Source organism: Stomoxys calcitrans, chromosome 3 (genome assembly GCF_963082655.1).
Source record: "Stomoxys calcitrans chromosome 3, idStoCalc2.1, whole genome shotgun sequence".
Classification (NCBI taxonomy): domain Eukaryota; kingdom Metazoa; phylum Arthropoda; class Insecta; order Diptera; family Muscidae; genus Stomoxys; species Stomoxys calcitrans.
The window spans coordinates 179,666,535-179,686,991 of NC_081554.1; the positions used below are offsets into that span (position 1 = coordinate 179,666,535).

The 20,457-nt window shown below is 37.0% G+C and overlaps 1 protein-coding gene across 1 annotated transcript in view; it reads right to left on the reverse strand.

Moving 5' to 3' along the window:
• LOC106085066 (lachesin) overlaps positions 1–20,101 on the reverse strand; it is a 515,032-nt gene extending 494,931 nt beyond the window's left edge. The window contains exons 1-2 of the mRNA XM_059364763.1: positions 19,915–20,101; positions 15,877–16,207 (exon numbers count right to left, since the gene is read on the reverse strand). Of these exons, the coding sequence (XP_059220746.1) occupies positions 15,877–16,042 (166 nt within the window). The 5' untranslated portion in view covers positions 16,043–16,207; positions 19,915–20,101. The remainder of the gene's footprint in view (positions 1–15,876; positions 16,208–19,914) is intronic.
• Between the last annotated feature and the right edge of the window lie 356 nt (positions 20,102–20,457).

Consider the following 20,457-nt stretch of genomic DNA (forward strand, 5'->3'; position numbering starts at 1 on the left):
GTCAAAATCCAAAATCGATTTCTATGGGAGCTATATCAGGTTATGAACCGATTTAGACCATACTTGGCGCAATTCTTGATGGTCGAACCAAAACACTTCATGCAAAATCGGATAATAATTGCGCCCTCTAGCGACTCAAAAAGTCAAGATCCGAAATCGGTTTATATAGGAGCTATATCAGATTATAAACCGACTTGAGCCATACATGGCACAGCTGTTGATGGTCAAAGCAAAACACTTCAAGTTAATTTTGAGCCAAATCGGATAATAATTGCGCCCTCTATCGGCTCAAGAAGTTTAGATCCGAGATCGGTTTATGTGGGAGTTATATCAGGTTATGAATCGATTTAGACCATACTTGATACCGAAACAGATAATAATCAGATAATAATTACGCCCTCTACCGGCTTAAGAAGTCAAGATCCGAAATCGGTTTATATAGGAGCTATATCAGGTTATGAACCGACTTGAGCCATACTTGGCACAGCTGTTGGTGGTCAAAGCAAAACATTTCACGCAAAATTTGAGCCCAATCGGATCATAATTGCGCCCTCTATCGGCTCAAGAAGTCAATATCCGATATCAGCTTAAATGGGAGCTAAACTAAAACATTGGCTGTTTCGGCCCATTTACAGTTCCAACCGATCTGCGCTAATATTTATGCAAAATTTGAAGCTTCCAGCTTTACTCCTACAAAAGTTAGCGTGCTTTCGACAGACAGACAGACGGATGAACATTCCTAAATCGAATAAGAATGTCAAGTAGGTCTCAGATCAATATTTCGAAATGTTACAAACGAAATAACAAAATTAGTATACCCCTATCCTTTGGTGGAGGGTATACAAATTGCACTTGCGGTTATCCCCATACAAAGGCTGGCTACATTTGTGAGATACTCAGACGTGTTTAACTTCTCTGCACTATGATGTCGCTCTTCAGGACTCCGCTTAACACTTAAATCGGAGCGTATTCATTAATAAGAGTGAAGTATGCCCTCTGTTCCTTAATATTCCTACTAATGAACGCATTTGACAAATGTTATACTCCATTCCACCCTAATATGAACAGCATTCCATTGTTAGCAAACATCAGATGCCAGAAAAACAGGCAGCAGGAAAAATAACAACCGTCAACATTACCACAAACCTTAAGTATGTCAAGTTAACATATTCATATCCCCCGACCCCCCTCACCCCACGCTCCCTTACCCCACCATACCAAGTGTAATATGAAGAAACCTTGGCTTGATGTTAGACCCCTTCCTTATGTTTGCCCAAGATCGGAGGGTGTGGAAGGGAACACTTATGTGCCAAATTAAGTGTAATTTTTATGATATTTATAACAATGCGTGTCCTTTTTCGCCCCAAACCTTTGCTCACATCCTCTTATTTGGGAGTTGGGTTAAAATGCTAAATAAATTTTTGATAAATGTCGACAAGTTGCAGAGGGAGACCTTTCAAACATGGCAAGAAAAGAAAAAAGGACCAAAAGATTTGTTAAAATAAGTCTACTGACTTTTACCACACTTATGACCGAGAGAGAGAGAGAGAGAGAGAGAAGCCTAAGGGCACAAAGGGTGTCAATGTCTGTAAAAATATATTTGAGAGAATGTGTTTGGATATTTGGCTGGAATCTCCACAAATAAAAGTTAATCTTGTTTTATTTTCCTTTCGAAAAATACCAAAAAAAAGAACTTCAAGAATATTGGCTTACATACCCTGGGATGTTTGTAAAAGACCCACATTAGATTTTAATAGGAATATATGGGGCATTGATTTCCCTGTAAATTATTGATAATGGCTAGTAATCAAGTTAATGGTGATTGTAATGAGAAGCTTATTTGTCCATAATTGAGAGCAGAAAGTGTGAAGGGAGAGCAATGTCCAAAATTGATTTAAATATTTTATGTGAGTGTCAATGTTTGCTACCCAATTTGGCCTAATGGTGTGCGAATTATGAGTTAAGTATAATACCTGAGCAAATAAAATGCGGCGAAAGAGAACGAAGTGTCTGAAGGCTGGGTGATGTTTTGTTAAGGAGTTCATAAATATTTAAAATTAATTTGCTTTTTATTTCCGTCGATAATTGAAAGAACGAACTTAAACGTTATGCCTGAATAAAGGAAAGAGGAAATATGACTAAACTCCACATTTTGAGTTATGGGGTCTATGTATAGACCGATTTGGACCGTACTTGACACAGTTGTTGGAAGTCGCAACAGAACACCGCAGCCAAAGCGGACAAAAATTGAGGTTTCCAAGGGCTCAAGAAATCAAATCGGGAGATCGGTTTATATGGGAGCTATATTATTGGGTTGCCCAAAAAGTAATTGCGGATTTTTTAAAAGAAAGTAAATGCATTTTTAATAAAACTTAGAATGAACTTTAATCAAATATACTTTTTTTACACTTTTTTTCTAAAGCAAGCTAAAAGTAACAGCTGATAACTGACAGAAGAAAGAATGCAATGACAGAGTCACAAGCTGTGAAAAAATTTGTCAACGCCGACCTTATGAAAAATCCGCAATTACTTTTTGGGCAACCTAGGTTATAAAACGATTCAAGTCGTACTTGGCACTGTTATTGGAAGTCTTAACAGAACACCATGTGCAAAATTTCAGTCAAATCGGATAAAAATAGCGGCTTGTATAAGCTCAGAAAGTCAAATCGGTAGATCGGTTAATATGGGAGCTATATTATTTTCTTGACCCATTTGGACCGTACTTGTCACAGTTGTTATTAGTCATAACAGAACACTATGTGCGAAATTTCAGCCAAATCGGATGAGAAATGAGGCTTCCAGCTGCTCAAGAAGTCAAATAGGGAGATCGGCTCATATGGGAGCTATATCAGGTTATAAACCGATTTAAACTGTACTTGGCACTGTCGTTGGAAGTCTTAACAGAACACTATGTGAAAAATTTCAGCCAAATCGGATAAAAATCGCGGCTTGTTAGGACTCAAGAAGTCAAATCGGGAGATCGGTTTATATGGGAGCTATTGGGTTGCCCAAAAAGTAATTGCGGATTTTTCATATAGTCGGCGTTGACAAATTTTTTCACAGCTTGTGACTCTGAAATTGCATTCTTTCTTCTGTCAGTTATCAGCTGTTACTTTTAGCTTGCTTTAGAAAAAAAGTGTAAAAAAAGTATATTTGATTAAAGTTCATTGTAAGTCTTAATAAAAATGCATTTACTTTCTTTTAAAAAATCCGCAACTACTTTTTGGGCAACCCAATATATCCAAATCAGAACCTTTATGGCCCTTTTATTCCTTCCAACGACATACATCGATATTAAGTATCTGTGCAAAATTTAAAGCGACTATCTTTCATGGGTTCAACCGCTTTCGTGATTTCGACGGATGGACGGACAGACATGGCTAAATCGACTCAGAATGGCTAGACGATCCAGAATATATATACTTTATGGGGTCTCAGACGCATATTTCGAGGTGTTACAAACGGAATGACTAGGTTAGTATACCCCCATCCCATGGTGGTGGGTATAAATATTGGATATTTAATTTAAACCAGCAAAAGGGTCTTATAGACCAATTATGACAACATGGGACTCAAATGCATCTGATATGTGAAATTTTTGGGGAGTGGCCCCACCTCCAAATAGGACATATTTACCGACCATGACAACATGGGGCTCAAATGAAAGATGTTTGGAAGTAGAGCACGAATCTAATACCAACTTTCGGGTCAAAGTGTCTAGCAAATAGTGTCTCCCCAAATAAGACGTATATGCTGACCTTTGCAATATGGGGCTCAAATAAAAAGTGTTTCAGTGTAGAGCACGAATCTGATATTTTTTCAGGGCCAAATTTCTAGGTTGCAGGCCCAACCCGTAAACACCCCACAAAACAGGATATACTTGCCGACAACGGCAATATAGGACTGGGAGTAGAGTCTGATATCAACATTTGGCACCAAGTGTCTAGGAGCCGTCCCACAGTAATAACGCCCTCCAAATATGACACATTTGCTGACCTTGACTCAAATAAAAGGTACAACAGGACCCACAGCATAAAGGTTCCTCAAACCGGACATATTTGCTAAGACACTAACAGGCTTAAACGGAAGGTATTTGAAAGAAGAGCACAAATCTTATAATCACTTTCAGGGCTAAGCGCCTAAATGGCTACCACACCGCCAAAATACACCCTAGACCGGACATAATTACCGACCATGACATTATGGGGCTCAAATGGAAGGTATTTAGGAATGGAAAACGAATTTGACACACTTTCGCGACAAAGTGTATGGTGAGCCGCTTCACCTCAAAACACCGCGAAAAAGGACATGTTATGAGACTACGACAAAAAAAGACTCAAATGAGAGAGAGATTTCAGAGCTAACAAGTAAGAGCGTGGTAAGTTCGGCCGGGCCGAATCTTATTTACCCTCCACCATGGTCGCAGCTATATCAAGTTATAGTCCAATTCGGGGCTCAAAAAGCGAAATCGGGAGACCGGAGCTGTATCAAGCTATAGATCGATTCCGACCATATTGCACACGTATGTTGAAGGCCATGGGAAGAGCCGTTGTACAAAATTTGTGCCAAATCGAATGAGAATTGCGCTCTCTAGAGGCTCAAGAAGTCAAGACCCAAGATCGGTTTATATGGCAGCTATATCATGTTACAGGCCGATACTTCGCACAGTTGTTGAATGTGATATCAAAACAGTATGTGCAAAATTTCAGTAAAATCGGAAGAGAATTGCGCCTTCTAGAGGCTCAAGAAATCAAGACCCAAGTTCAGTTTATATGGCAGCTATATCAGGTTATGGACCGATTAAGATCATACTACTCAAAGTTGTTGGAAATGACATCAAAACACTATGTGCAAAATTTGAGTCAAATCGGACAAGAATTCCGCATTCTAAAAGCTCAAGAAGTCAAGACCTAAGATCGGTTTATATGGCAGCTATATCAGGTTATGAACCGATTTGAACCATACTTAACACGGTTGTTGGAAGTGATATCAGAACAAATCGGATAAAGATTGCGCCCTCTAGAGGCTCAAGAAGTCAAGACCCAAGATCGGTTTATACGGCAGCTATATCTAAACATGGACCGATTTGGCCCATTTACAATCCCAACCGACCTACACTAATGGGAAGTATTTGTGCAAAATTTCAAACGGCTTGCTTTACTCCTTCGAAAGTTAGCGTGCTTTCGACAGACAGACGGACGGATAGACGAACGGACGGACATGGCTAGATCGCCATAAAATGTCACGACGATTAAGAATATACATACTTTATAGGGTCTCAGACGAATATTTCGAGAAGTTACAAACAGAATGACGAAATTAGTATACCCCCATCCTATGGTGAAGGGTATAAATATCTGATATCCAAATTCAAGGAAAAGTGATTAGGGGCCCGCCCCACCAACAAAACATACGCAATCGGATGGAAATATGGGGCTTAAATAAAAGATATTTGTGCGCAAAGCACGAATTTTATATCCACATTCGCGACGAAATTTCTAAAATGATGTCCCGTTCTCAGAACAGACCTAAAAGAGGCTTGTTTACCGACCACAACAACATGGGGCTCAAATAAAAGTTACTAGAGAGTAAAAGAAGGCCCAACGGAGCGTTTCAGCTAGTATCCATAAAAATATAAACTTCAATGAGCGACTAAATGTTCGTACTAAAAGGGTTAAAAAATATTTCCTCAAAATTTGGTTTGAAAATTTAAAATTTGTATGCCCTTTACCATAGGAAGGGGGCATAATAATTTCACCATTTCATTCGTATGTTAGATTAGGTTAAGTACGCTGGGATAGAGACTGAGGACATAAGTCCAACCCTAAATCAGCAATCGACTTGTTGTGCGCTCTATTTAATAAACAAGTAAAAGAGTGCTATGTTCGGTGGGGCCAAATTTAATATACCCTCCACTATGGATCGCATTTGTCTAGTTCTTTGGCCGATATTTCTTTTTAGGCAAACAAAGATTTATGGATAAGAATTGCTATGCTATTTGTGCCTTATCATGTTATGAACGGATTGCGACCATACTTAGTTTGGCTTTTGGAGACCAAAGTAGAATTCATTGTGCATAATTTCAGCCAAATCGGATAAGAATTGCGCTCTATAGTGGCTCAAAAAATAAAATCGGTAGATTTTTAGACCATGCTTGGCACAATTGTTAATAGTCAAACCAAAGCACATTATGCAAAATTTCAGCCAAATCGGATAGTAGTTACGCTCTCTAAAAGCTTAAGAGATCAAGATTCGAGATTGCTTTATATGGGGGCTATATCAGGTTATGAACGGATTTGAAAGATGCTGATGGTAATACAAAAACACCTTATGCGAAGTTCCAGCCATATCGCATAATAATTTTGTCCTCCAGCGGCTCAAGAAATCAAGTTACAAGATCGGTTTATAAGAGAGCTATATCAGGTTAGGAAACGATTTACACAAAATTTGGCACAGTTATTGATAGTCAAACCAAAACCCTTCGTGCAAAACTTCACCCAAATCGGATCATAATTGCGCCCTCTAGCGGTTTAGGAGTAAAAATTCGAGATCGGTTTATATGGGAGCTATATCAGGTAATAAACCGATTTGAAACATACATGGCACAGTTGTTGATAGTCAAACCAAAACAATTCATGCACAATTTCAGCCAAATCGGTTAATATTTGCGCCTTCTAGCGGCTTAAGAAGTCAAGATCCGAGACCGGTTTATATGGGAGCTATATTACGTTGTGAACTGATTTGAACCATACTTAGCACAAAAAACATTTCAACCCTTCGATTAGTTTCATTGACCGAGTCAATAAATACCTGGTTGTTTATACCCTACAGCACTACTGTGATATAGGGTATTATAACTTAGTGAGTTTGTTTGTAACACCCAAAAGGAAGAGAGATAGACCCATTGATAAGTGTACCGATCGATTCAGCATCACTTTCTGATTCGATTTAGCTATGTCCGTCTGTCTGTTTGTCCGTCCGTCTGTCTGTCCATGTTAATTTGTGTACAAAATACAGGTCACAGTTTCATCCGACCGTCTTCAAATTTGGTACAGGCATGTTTTTCGGCCTAGAGACGAAGCCTATTAAAATTGGAAAAAATCACTTCAGATCTGGATAAAGCTCCCATATATATGTTCGTCCGATTTTCAGTAATAATGCAATAAAATGGAAATTTGTTAACCGATTCTCTCGATATATGGCAGGAAGGGTTTTCTTATGACTCTCGACATGACTGTTGAATTTCATGGAAATCGGTTAAGATTTAGATATAGCTTTCATATATATATATAGCCCGATTTTAACTTTTAGAGTCACAGCAAGCGCATTTATTGACCCATATTGCCAAAAATTTGCAAGACGCTTTCCTCGACGACTGCCACAGTATCTGGGGAATTTGCTTGAAATCGGTTCAGATTTAGATATATCTCCCATATATATATTCGTCCGATTTGCAGTTATATTGCATTAAAATGGTCTTTTGTTAACCGATTTTCTCGAAATTTGGTAGGAGGGATTTTCTCTCGACTCTTAATGCTACTGGTGAATTTCGTGGAAATCGGTTAAGATTTAGATATAGCTCTCATATATATATATCGCCCGATTTTAACTTCTAGAGTCATAGCAAGCGCATTTATTGACCAATCTTGCCAAAATTTTGCACAACGCTTTCCTCGACGACTTCCACATTATCTGAGAAGTTGCTCGAAATCGGTTCAGAAAAAAATAAAGCTCCCATATATACATTCGTCGAGTTTTGGGTAATTTGCCACAATGTTGTCATTTATCAACCGTAGTTTTTACAGTTCAAACGTATTTGCCCGCCGAGGTCCATCAAGATTGGTTCAGAATTGGATATGGGTCCCACATTGTACTTTTAGGGTAGGTGTAGGGTATTATACAGTCGGCACCGCCCGACTTTTGCCCTTCCTTACTAGTTTTTTTACCTAGCATTGGTATAGCCTATAACATACCTTTAACTATGGTTGCCCAAAAAGTAATTGCGGATTTTTTAAAAGAAAGTAACTGCATTTTTAATAAAACTTAGAATGGACTTTAATCAAATATACTTTTTTTACACTTTTTTTCTAAAGCAAGCTAAAAGTAACAGCTCATAACTGACAGAAGAAAGAATGCAATTACAGAGTCACAAGCTTTGAAAAAATTTGTCAACGCCGACTATATGAAAAATCCGTAATTACTTTTTGGGCAACCCAATATTATACCAATGACCAAAAGCTCTTTAGGACGTTAAATTTCACTGTCAGGATAATCATTCGAAATCGTTAGAACCATGTCAGAAAAATAGAAATTTCTCCATCTAAATCGCGCCAATCTAAAGTCATCTCTCATCCTTCTCATCCATGACTAATGTCTGCTAACAAGATAGGCAGTGGCACAGATAATCACAAATCCTCTTTAGTTTTTTTTTATACCCTCCACCATAGGATGGTGGTATACTAATTTCGTCATTCTGTTTACGAAATATTCGTCCAAGAACCCAGTGTAAATATATTCTTGATCCTTATGTCACTTTAAGTCGATTTAGCCATGTCCGTCCGTCCGTCGAAAGCACGCGCACTTTCGAAGGAGTAAAGCTAGCGCTTGAAATTTTGCACAAATACTTCTAATTGGTGTACATCGGTTGGGATTGTAAATAGCCCAAATCCGTCTATGTTTTGATATAGCTGTCATATAAACCGATTTTGGGTCTTGACTTCTTGAACGCACAATTCCCGTCCGATTTGACTGAAATTTTAATATCACTTCCAACATTTGTACGAAGTATGGTCCTCATCGGTTAATAATCTGGTATAGCTATCATATAAACCGATCTTGGGTCTTGACTTCTTGAGCCACTAGAGGGCGCAATTCTTATTCGATCTGGCTGAGATTTTGCACGTGGTGTTTTGGTATCACTTCCAACAACTTTGCTAAGTATGGTTCAAATCGGGTTATAACCTTATATAGCTGCCATATAAACCGATATTGGGTCTTGACTTCTTGAGCCACTAGAGGGCGCAATTCTCATCCAATTTGCCTGAAACTTTGCATGAAGTGTTTTGTTATGACTTCCAATAACTGTGTCAAATATGGCTTAAATCGGTTTATAACCTGATATTGCTGCCATATAAACCGATCTTGGATATTGACTCCTAAGGCCTCTAGAGGGCGCAATTCTTACCCGATTTGGCTGAAATTGTGTACAACGGCTTCGCTTATGACCTTCAACATAAGTGTCCAATATACGATCTATAGCCTAATACAGCTCCTATAAACCGATCTCCCCGAATATGCTTCTTGAGCCGCTACAAGGCGCAATTCTAATCCGAAAGGACTGAAATATTACCCAATGACTTCTACTATGGTCTTCAACTTTCTATTTACTTATGATCCGAATCTTGACTCGATATATCTTCAATAGCATAACAATTCTTTTCCATTATTTTTTGTTTGCCTAAAAAGAGATACCGCTCAAAAAACTCGACAAATGCGATCCATGATGGAGGGTATATAAGATTCGGCCAGGCCGAACTTAGCATGCTTTTACTTGTTTCATATATCTTTGTTTCCGTCCTTTGTTTGTAAATCAGTGTTTTGAATGTAACAGTCTTTAATTGTTTTAGCCTTAAGTGTTATTATTTGTATTAACATTAGCAATTACCATAATAATAAACATAAACAAAAACCACAACAACAACAACAACAACGAAATACAAATGTCAAAACTCAAATGCCGACGCCAACATAATAATGCTATACCCATGAAAGCACTTTAGAGACAAGAGAGCATGGAACAATAAAAACAAATAAAAATATTTAAACACAAATTTAATTGCCTACTTTTAGGGGAGGATGAATAAACAAAGCAGCAGCATACTTTTAGACATGCAAATAAACAAATAAGCAAACATGGCTGCAAATGTCAGTGTGGCATAGGGGTAGAATGACGGAAAAATTGGAAATAAAGTTATTTGCTTTAAAAAAAAAAAGTTCGTTGAAGGTTACAATACTATTTTTTTCTGGCAATAATGTGCTTACCAACACTTGAAGACCCCTTTCATGTTCATTTAAATAGTATATGTACAAATAATTTTTTTTTTTCATAAATAACATATTTTTTAAAAGATATTAACACACTTTCTCTTCATGTATAAAACCTACATCGTTGAAAAATACCACAAGCGGATGTTTAATATGCATCATTATTTCCGGCATATGTTGCCTGATTACATATCTCTGTGCCGAGTGGAGGATGTGTGAGTGTAAGAGTTTTTTCTGTTTTTGTTTTTTTTTTCTTCTGTTTGGTTTGGTGTGGTTAAGTTGTCTGCTGTAACGATATTCAAATAATGATGCGGCTGGTGATGATGATAATGATAATGCGGATGATAATCATTGTAATTCGCTTTCGAGCGATAAAAACGCCAAGAAAAACAAAAATACAAATCTGAGGAAATATTAAAACAATAATTGCTGTTGTGAACTTTACAGGAAGTCAGCATCGAGGGAGATGTAACAATGAAAACAAAAGTTTGGCATCAATATTTCGTAAAGAAATATTAACCTAAAATTAATTTAAAATTAATTTAATTAACCTAAAATTAATTTAATTTTATAAAATTTGTTATTTTACTTTATTATACCCACCACCATAGGATGGGGGTGTACTAATCTAGTCATTCCATTTGTAACACCTCGAAATACTAAATTCGGAGACCGCAAATGCGCCATATCGGTTCAGATTTGGAAATAGCTCCCGGTTTGACTTCTTGAGCCCCTGGAAGCCGCAATTTTTGTCTGATTTGGCTGAAATTTTGCACATAGAGTTCTGTTATGACTTTAAATAACTGTGCTAAGTCCCACATAAATCGATCTCTCGATTTGATTTCTTGAGCCCTTGGAAGCCTCACTTTTCATCCCATTTGTCTGAAATTGAAGTGTTCTGTTATGACTTCCAACAACTGTGCTATGTACGGTTGAAATCGGTCTATAACCTGATATAGCTCTCATATAAACCGATCTCGCGATTTGACGTCTTGAGCCCTTACAAGCCTCAATTTTCGTCCGATTTGGCTGACAGTTTGCATGTAATGTTCTTTTATGACTTCCAACAACTGTGTCTAGTACGGTCCGAATCGGTCTATAACCTCATATAGCTCCTATTTAAACCGATCTACCGATTTGATTTCTTGAACCTAACAAAATGCGATTTTTGACCACTTTGCCCTCTCTCAGTTCATGTTGGCTTCTCCAATTTAGAGCCATCTCAATTGTTTTGCTGTTTTCAATTCAATCAACTAAATCCAATTGGATCAACAAAATCCAATAAATCCAATTGTTAACAGCCAGTAGATGGCGGTAATATGAATGTTAGTGCTACTCGCATCCAATTGAAAACAGCCAACGTTTTTAGCAGAACCCATTGTGGTGGGTTCCCAAGATTCAGCCCGGCCGTACTTTGCACGCTTTTACTTGTTCTTTATTCGAAGGACCTATAGGTTGTCTTTAACGATAAAAGCTGTATGATTCTATGCTTCTCCAAATTAGAGCCATCTCAATTGTTTTGCTGTTCAATTCGATCATCTAAATCCAATTGGATCAACGAAATCCAATCATACACAGCCAGTAGATGGCGGTAATTTGAATGTTAGTGGTAATCCCATCCAATTGAAAACAGCCAGTAGATGGCGCTAATTTAAATAAATCATCATAAGTTTGAGGGTATGACGGCCCACATTTATTTGTATCCCCACTCATTAATTAAATCACACAGTGCCCTATTAGGTCATTATAATTGATCGACTGTTTAGGGGTGCGGTGGTCCGAGCAGAATAAAGATATCAGATTCGCAGTCCACAACCTTTAACCTTTAATTTAACCTCATATTGTTATGATTGGTGTATACAGCCTTTTGGTGAAGGGCAACTAAATGAGGTTTGAGCGCTACACCCCATCTGCCACTTGAGCCCAAATTTGAATGACGCAATACACTCTAAAATATCTATCACTTGATTCCCCTTTGTTTTAGTGGGTCAAATAACCTATTGGAGGCGATTTTAGGTGGTAAAGCACCTCCTAGAATCTTGCTCACAAAGTTTAGTGTCACATTCGTAATCCGCTCCCAAGTTCCTTTCAATTGAGTCTCATATAGCTTTGATCGAGTAAAATTCCCGTTTAGTGGGGCTTTTTGGGGGTGGGGAGACCATCAATTACTTGGACCTCATTTTTCATGCCATATTCGTAGACTACTCCCAAATAGCTTTAATTTGAGCCCTATATTGATATGTACGTGCAGTATGTCTATTTGGAGAAGTTTTTTGGGTTGGGCGACCCTTAGATACTTGAACCCAATTTTTATAACCACCACCGAAGGATGGGGGTATATTAATTTTGCCATTCCGTTTGCATCACATCGAAATATCCATTTCTGACCTATAAAGTATATATATATACTTGATCAGAGTAAAAATCTAAGACGATCTAGACATGTCCGTCCGTTTGTCTGTTGAAATCACGCTACAGTCTTTAAAAATAGAGAATTTGCACAAATTCTGTTTTCGTCCATAAAGAGGGTAAACTCGAAGATGGGCTATATCGGACCATATTATGATATTACCCCCATATAGACCGATCCGCCGATTCAGGGTCCTAGGCCCATAAAAACCATATTTATCATCCGATTTTGCTGAAATTTGGGACACTGAGTTTTGTTCGATATTCTTCTTCAATTTAACCCAGATCGGTCTAGATTATGATATAGCTGTCATATAGACCGATCCGCCGATTTAGGGCTTTAGGCCCATAAAAGCCACATTTATTATCCAATTTTGCTGAAATTTGGGACAGTGAGTTGTGTTGGGCCACTTGAAAACTTTCTTCAATCTGGCTCAGACCGGCCCAGATTTGGATATAGCTGCCATATAGACCGATCTCTCGATTTAAGGTCTTGCGCCCATAAAAGGCGCATTTATTGTCCGATTTTTCCATAACTTGGGACGGTGAGTTGTGTTGGGTCCTTCAACATCATCCTTCAATTTGGCTCAGATCAGTTCAGATTTGGATACAGCTGCCTTAGACCAATCTCTCGATTTAAGGTTTTGGGCCCATAAAAAGCGCATTTATTGTCCGATGATGCCGAAATTTGGTGCAGTGAGTTGTGTAAGGACCTTCGACATTCTCCTTCAATTTGGGTCAGATCGTTCCAGATTTTCTTTTCCAATATCAACAAATTATATAGCCTATAACTTCTTCCTGACCATACCCATCATCTACTCCCATATACCTTTCAATCGAGTCCCATACTGTCATTATCGTCAAATAAACCTAATTTGGGGGTTTTTCGAGTCGGGGCGGCCTCCCAATTACTTGGACCCAATTTTTAATATAAAATTCGTACTCTACTCTGGAATATCTTTTATTTGAATCCCATATTGCCCCGATCGGTTAACTTTTAATTTTGGATCGCACATTTGGGAAAGGGAGAGAGCCCGCCCCCCTAGCGATCCATGGTGGATGGTATATAAGATTCGGCCGGGACGAACTTAGCACGCTTTTACTTGTTATATTTACAGATTTTCTCTATGTTTCTCTTTCGAGACGAGCTCAACGATCGGAGATTTTCTTTTGCAGATGGAAAAGTAAAGACAGAGATCGCAACACACACCAACCAGTGTCGGACGCGTTTCGTCTCTGGTTACAAGACTTTTGAACCATAATACGAGTGATTGCTTCAAGGGCCGTCCGTTTGTATGTTGTAAAGGGTGATTTTTTTGAGGTTAGGATTTTCATGCATTAGTATTTGACAGATCACGTGGGATTTCAGACATGGTGTCAAAGAGAAAGATGCTCAGTATGCTTTGACATTTCATCATGAATAGACTTACTAACGTGCAACGCTTGCAAATCATTGAATTTTATTACCAAAATCAGTGTTCGGTTCGAAATGTGTTCATTCACCGTAACGTTGCGTCCAACAGCATCTTTGAAAAAATACGGTCCAATGATTCCACCAGCGTACAAACCACACCAAACAGTGCATTTTTCGGGATGCATGGGCAGTTCTTGAACGGCTTCTGGTTGCTCTTCACTCCAAATGCGGCAATTTTGCTTATTTACGTAGCCATTCAACCAGAAATGAGCCTCATCGCTGAACAAAATTTGTCAAAATTTGAACACATTTCGAACCGAACACTGATTTTGGTAATAAAATTCAATGATTTGCAAGCGTTGCTCGTTAGTAAGTCTATTCATGATGAAATGTCAAAGCATACTGAGCATCTTTCTCTTTGACACCATGTCTGAAATCCCACGTGATCTGTCAAATACTAATGCATGAAAATCCTAACCTCAAAAAAATCACCCTTTACTTATACCAAATATATTGCAAAAACTCCTCTATGATGTAAATACCACACTAACCACGCTCGACAACCCTGTCTTTTAGCTGTACTTTTCCCAATGCATGTATTTTTGTATAACGGCATATTTTTTGTCTTCACAATTACACTACTCCCATGGTATACACATGATTCTGTGCATCTGTTGGAAGTTGTAGTAATGGTTTCGAACGCTAGACAACGGCAATGGCTGTCATTGTTGCTCCGTGTGCCTTGGTTCTAATGCCGGGCGGGCTCTGCCGAATTTTTTCATTTTGGAGTTCATTGTCTGTTAGGACTAAGATCATTAGATTTTACATTCTGTTTGTTTCTCTTTCGAAACGAGCTCAATGATCGCAGTCTTTCTTTTGCAAACGGAAAAGGATTTTTATTTTTTCTTTTTTTTTTGTTTTTTTTTATTTTTTATTCTACTTTATTTTATTCTACTTTATTTTATTTTATTTTATTTTTTTATTTTATTTTATTTTATTTTATTTTATTTTATTTTATTTTATTTTATTTTATTTTATTTTATTTTATTTTATTTTATTTTATTTTATTTTATTTCATTTTATTTTATTTTATTTTATTTTATTTTATTTTATTTTATTTTATTTTATTTTATTTTATTTTATTTTATTTTATTTTATTTTATTTTATTTTATTTTATTTTATTTTATTTTATTTTATTTTATTTTATTTTATTTTATTTTATTTTATTTTATTTTATTTATTTTAATTTATTTTATTTTATTTTATTTTATTTTATTTTATTTTGTTTTTATTTTATTTTGTTTTTATTTTATTTTATTTTATTTTATTTTATTTTATTTTATTTTATTTTTTTTATTTTATTTTATTTTATTTTATTTTATTTTATAGTATTTTATTTTATTTAATTCAATTTAATTTTATTTTCCTCCCCTCGTTTTATTGATTTTTACTTTGTATTAATGCGGTTTTGTCGAAACGTCCTTTGGGTATTTTACTCCCAAACAAAATGCCATGGCTTATATGTACTACGCAGTGATTATATTGAAATTTATGACATTTTAATTGTAAACAATTATCATGGAAAGCACAACAGTTAAGGCGGCAGGCATCGATATCAAAAGATGGCTGAGTATAAAAAAAAAAACAAAAGGGGGAAATGCGGTCACCCAAACAGTGAAGTCATGAATGAGCTGCAAATGATTAAAATTAATATGCAAAATTGTTCATCACTTTAAAAAAAAAAATAACAGAAACAAAATAAGCAGAAAAACTCTTCAATGCGTTGGTAATTTCATTAAGGATGCTTTTATGGAAGGCTTTAAATACAACGAAAGGGTGTTTTCCCGTTATTTGGGGTTAAGGACATTCGAAAGTAATTTATGTTTTCGATATCCTTCTCTTATTTGGTATTACGGACATTCGAGTGTGATTTATGTAGAACAGAAAGAAAGCTACGATAATATGGCAATTAGAAATTAGATTAAATTTTCTTAAATATTTTACTTACCATTGTTCGCCGAACTGGGCATGGGTAAACCCCCCGCTGCTACACCTTTGACATGTGCTGACTGCAGGACAATCATTGTTGTCAAGCTGAGCACAACAATGATGTGATATATCAGCCACATGTTAGCGGCCTTCCACATAAATTGATTTTTCCAACTTGTTGACATTTTGCGATTTGCAGCTTGTGGATGCAATGTTGGTATATTTTATTTATTGTTCTGTTTATAATTAGTTATAAATTTTTAATGAAAACCTTAAACATTTCACTGCACTTTATAATTAGTTTTTGTCTTTCAATAGCCATTTTATCTGGAATTGGAGAATATTTATTTCTGTAAGATGGAAAGTAAAATAAAAAAAAATGTAGATTGATATTTAATAAAGCGAATCTGTTTTAAATGGGAATAACAAATAAAATTAAAACAATTTAAACCACATTAAGGCCAAGTCTAAGTTTTGGGGCTTAAACCCGTAAATCGCCAAATCGGTCTACATGACAGCTATATTAAAATATGGTCTGATTTTGCTCGTTGAGAAACCTAACCTCCGTGCATCAAAAAAACGTATCTGTGCCAAATTTCAGCTGAATATCTCATTTTTTGTAGGCTGTAGCGAGCATACAACAGACGGATGGTCAGGCACACGATCATCGTAAAATCATCTTTAAATTTTACGACGATCTGAAATATATATACTTTGTAGAGTCGGAAATGGATATTTCGATGCGTTGCACAAATAAAAACAAAAATTTGTAAAACCACAACTTTTGTCGAAAAAGCGACGACAAAATTTGTTAATTTTCCTGCAACAATTTATTATACCCTCCACCATAGGATGGGGGTATACTAATTTTGTCATTCTGTTTGTAACTCTTCGAAATATGCGTCTAAGACCCCATAAAGTATATATATTCTTGATCGTCGTGACATTTTAAGTTGAACTAGCCATGTCCGTCCGTCTGTCCGTCCGCCTGTCCACCCGTCCGTATGTCTGTCGAAAGCACGCTAACTTTTGAAGGAGTAGAGCTAGCCGCTTGAAATTTTGCACTCATACTTCTTATTAGTGTAGGTCAGTTAGGATAGTAAATGGGCCAAATCGGTTCATGTTTTGATATAGCTGCCATATAAACCGATCTTGGGTCTTGACTTCTTGAGCCTCTAGAGGGCGCAATTCTCATCCAATTTGAGTGAAATTTTGCACATAGTGTTTTGATATCACTTCTAACAACTGTGGGAAGTATGGTTCAAATCGGTTCATAACCTGGTATAGCTGCCATATAAACCGATCTTGGGTCTTGATTTCTTGAGCCTCTAGAGGGCGCAATTCTCATCCAATTTGAGTAAAATTTTGCACATAGTGTTTTGATATCACTTCCAGCAACTGTGCTAAGTATGGTCTAAATCGGTTCATAACCTGAAATAGCTGCCATATAAACCGATCTTGGGCCTTGACTTCTTGAGCCCCTAGAGGGCGCAATTCCTATCCAATTTGAGTGAAATAATACACATAGTGTTTTGATATCACTTCCAACAACTGTGCAAAGTATGGTTCAAATCGGTACATAACCTGATATAGCCGCTATATAAACCGATCTTGGGTCTTGATTTATTGAGCATCTAGGGGGCGCAATTCTCATCCAATTTGAGTGAAATTTTGCACATAGTCTTTTGGTATCACTTTCAATAGAGGACGCAATTCTTATCCGATTTGGCACAGATTTTGTACAACGGCTTCTTCCATGGCCTTCAACATACGTGTGCAATATGATCTGAATCGATCTATAGCTTGACACAGCTCCCATATAAACCGATCTCCCGATTTTGATTCTTGAGCCCCGAATCGGACTATAACTTCATATAGCTCCTCCTCCGTCCATATTCATTATTCATTGTTTGCCTAAAAAGAGATACTGCGCAAAGAACTCGACAGATGTGATCCATGATGGAGGGTATATAAGATTCGGCTGAACCCGGCTGAACTTAGCACGCTCTTACTTGTTTTGAATCTCAACGACACAAAGTACAAATTTGTTATTGAGAGGCACCCTTTGCAAGCCAACATCAACATATAACAACAACATTATCTTATATATAAAAATTAATTTGTGTTTGTTTGTATGTTCCTTATAGACTCAGAAACGGCTGTACCGATTTTCTTAAAATTTTCTCAAATGGTGATATCTGAAGGGGGGCGGACCCTCCCCCTTACCCAAATTTTCAGAAACACCAGATCTCGGAGATGGGTGGTGCGATTTAAGCGAAATTTTGTGTGCTCTCATATAGTACCCTAAAAATAAAAATTTGGTTTCCAAATTTCGGATGGGGTACCTAGGGGGGCCGTCCCACCCTAAAACCTACCAAACATATACTTGGACCTATCACGACAATATGGGATTCAAATGAAAGGTAATTACGATTATAAAACTTATCTGATATCCAATTGTCGGACCAAGTGCTAGGAGGACCACCCCAACCCCCAAAATACCCCTATATCGGACATATTTACCGACCATGGCAATATGGGACTCAAATGAAAGGTATTTGCGAGTAGAATATGAATCTTATATCCAAAATGTGGGACCAAGTTTCTGTGGGTCCACCCCTTCCCAAAACACCCCCCAAACAGGACTTATTTTCTGACCATGGAAATATGGGGCTTAAATAAAAGGTATTTGAGTGTAGAATTAGAATCTGATATACAAATATGGAACCAAGTATTTGGGGGGCCGCCTCTCCCCAAAAACCTCCCCCAAAGGGGAGACATTTACGACCATAGCCATATGGGGCTCAAATGAAAGGTCTTTGGGAGTAAAGCACAAATCTGATATCAATATTCGGGAAAAGTGTCTATGGGGCCACCCCACCCCCACAACACCACCCAAAAAGTAAGTATTTTCTGACTATTGCAATATAAGGCTCAAATAAGAGGGTTTTTAAAGTGAAACACTAATCGGATATATATTTTCAAGGCCAACTCACTGAGTGGCCGCCCATCCCCCAAAACACCCCCCCAAGCCGGTCATGTTTGCCGACTATGGAAATATGGGGCTCAAATTAAAGGTGTTTGGGAGTAGACCACGTATCTGATATCAACATTAGGGACCAATTGTCTAGGGGACGTCCCACCACCATAACAACCCCCAATAGGACGTATTTGCTCACCAAGACAATTTGGGTCTTGAAGAGAGGGGAACTAAATATTTATAGTTTTTAGGGCCAATACCCCAAACTGAAAATATTTGCTGACTTTTGCAATAAGGAGTTTAAATGAGAATAGAAAACGAATTTGATATTCAATTTTAAGGCCAATGGCAATATGGGGTTCAAATAAATGGTATCTAGATATATGAGAATAGAGCACGTTGTTGATATATTTTCCGGGCTTAGTGTTTGGGGGACCAACCCAATCCCCAAAACAACCCTAGATCGGGCATATTTACCGATCATGTCAATGTGGAGCTTAAATGAAAGATATTGGGGGGTAGAGCAAGAATTGAGACCCATTTTCGGGACCAATTTTCTGGGGGTCTACTCCTAAAACACCCCCAAAGGAAAAAAAAATTTGTCAATATGTGGCTCAAATGAAAGGTATTTGAGATTAGAAAACGACTTTGATAACCTATTTTGGGGCCATGTGTTTGGGGGATGCCTCTTAAGCCAATGGCAATATGGGGTTTAAATAAATCGTATTTAAGAGAAGAGCAAGATGCTGATACTTTTTCAGGGCCAAGTATCTGGGGGACGACCTCTCCCCCGAAGACACCACTAAATCAGACATCATGAGAATATCGGGCTGAAATGAAGTATTGGGTTACCCAAAAAGTAATTGCGGATTGTTTATATAGTCGGTGTTGACAAATTTTTTCACAGCTTGTGACTCTGTAATTGCATTCTTTCCTCTGTCAGTTATCAGCTGTTACTTTTAGTATATTTGATTAAAGTTCATTCTAAGTTTTATTAAAAATGCATTTACTTTCTTTTAAAAAATCCGCAATTACTTTTTGGGCAACCCAATATTTTAAGAATGGAGAACACCTTACATCCAAACTTAAATTCGTAGACCAATAAAGATCATATGGGATTCAGATAAAGTCACTTATATTGTTAAACTGTTAGTCAAGTTTGCATGGTATTTCACGAAAAGATCTTTAATTGTCGAAAATAAATATTCCAAGGAAACTTTTGCTCCATATAAAGTAAAAGAAGGCGCAGCACTAACATAATATTGTTGCATATTACGTGTAGTATTTTCTATAGCTTGTTACGTTAATTACATATTTAATTATTAACTCGATGAAAGTTTTCATTCATTGTTGAATGCCATTAAAGGTTTGAATAAAACTTAGTTCTTTGCTCACTTCAAATATTTTTTTAATTAATTTAATTTAATTTTTTTTATTTTTCCTCTATTATTTGATAATAGTTAACCATATTTGGTAATTATTGTTTCCGCCATAGATTTTTAAATTTTTTGGTTTCTTTTTTTTTTTTTTGCCAGCTTTAACAGTAGCCAGAAATCTGTTTGTGATCATTGGTTTTAATGGTTATCACGGTGTTTATGACGCTAAATGTCAGGTTAAGCA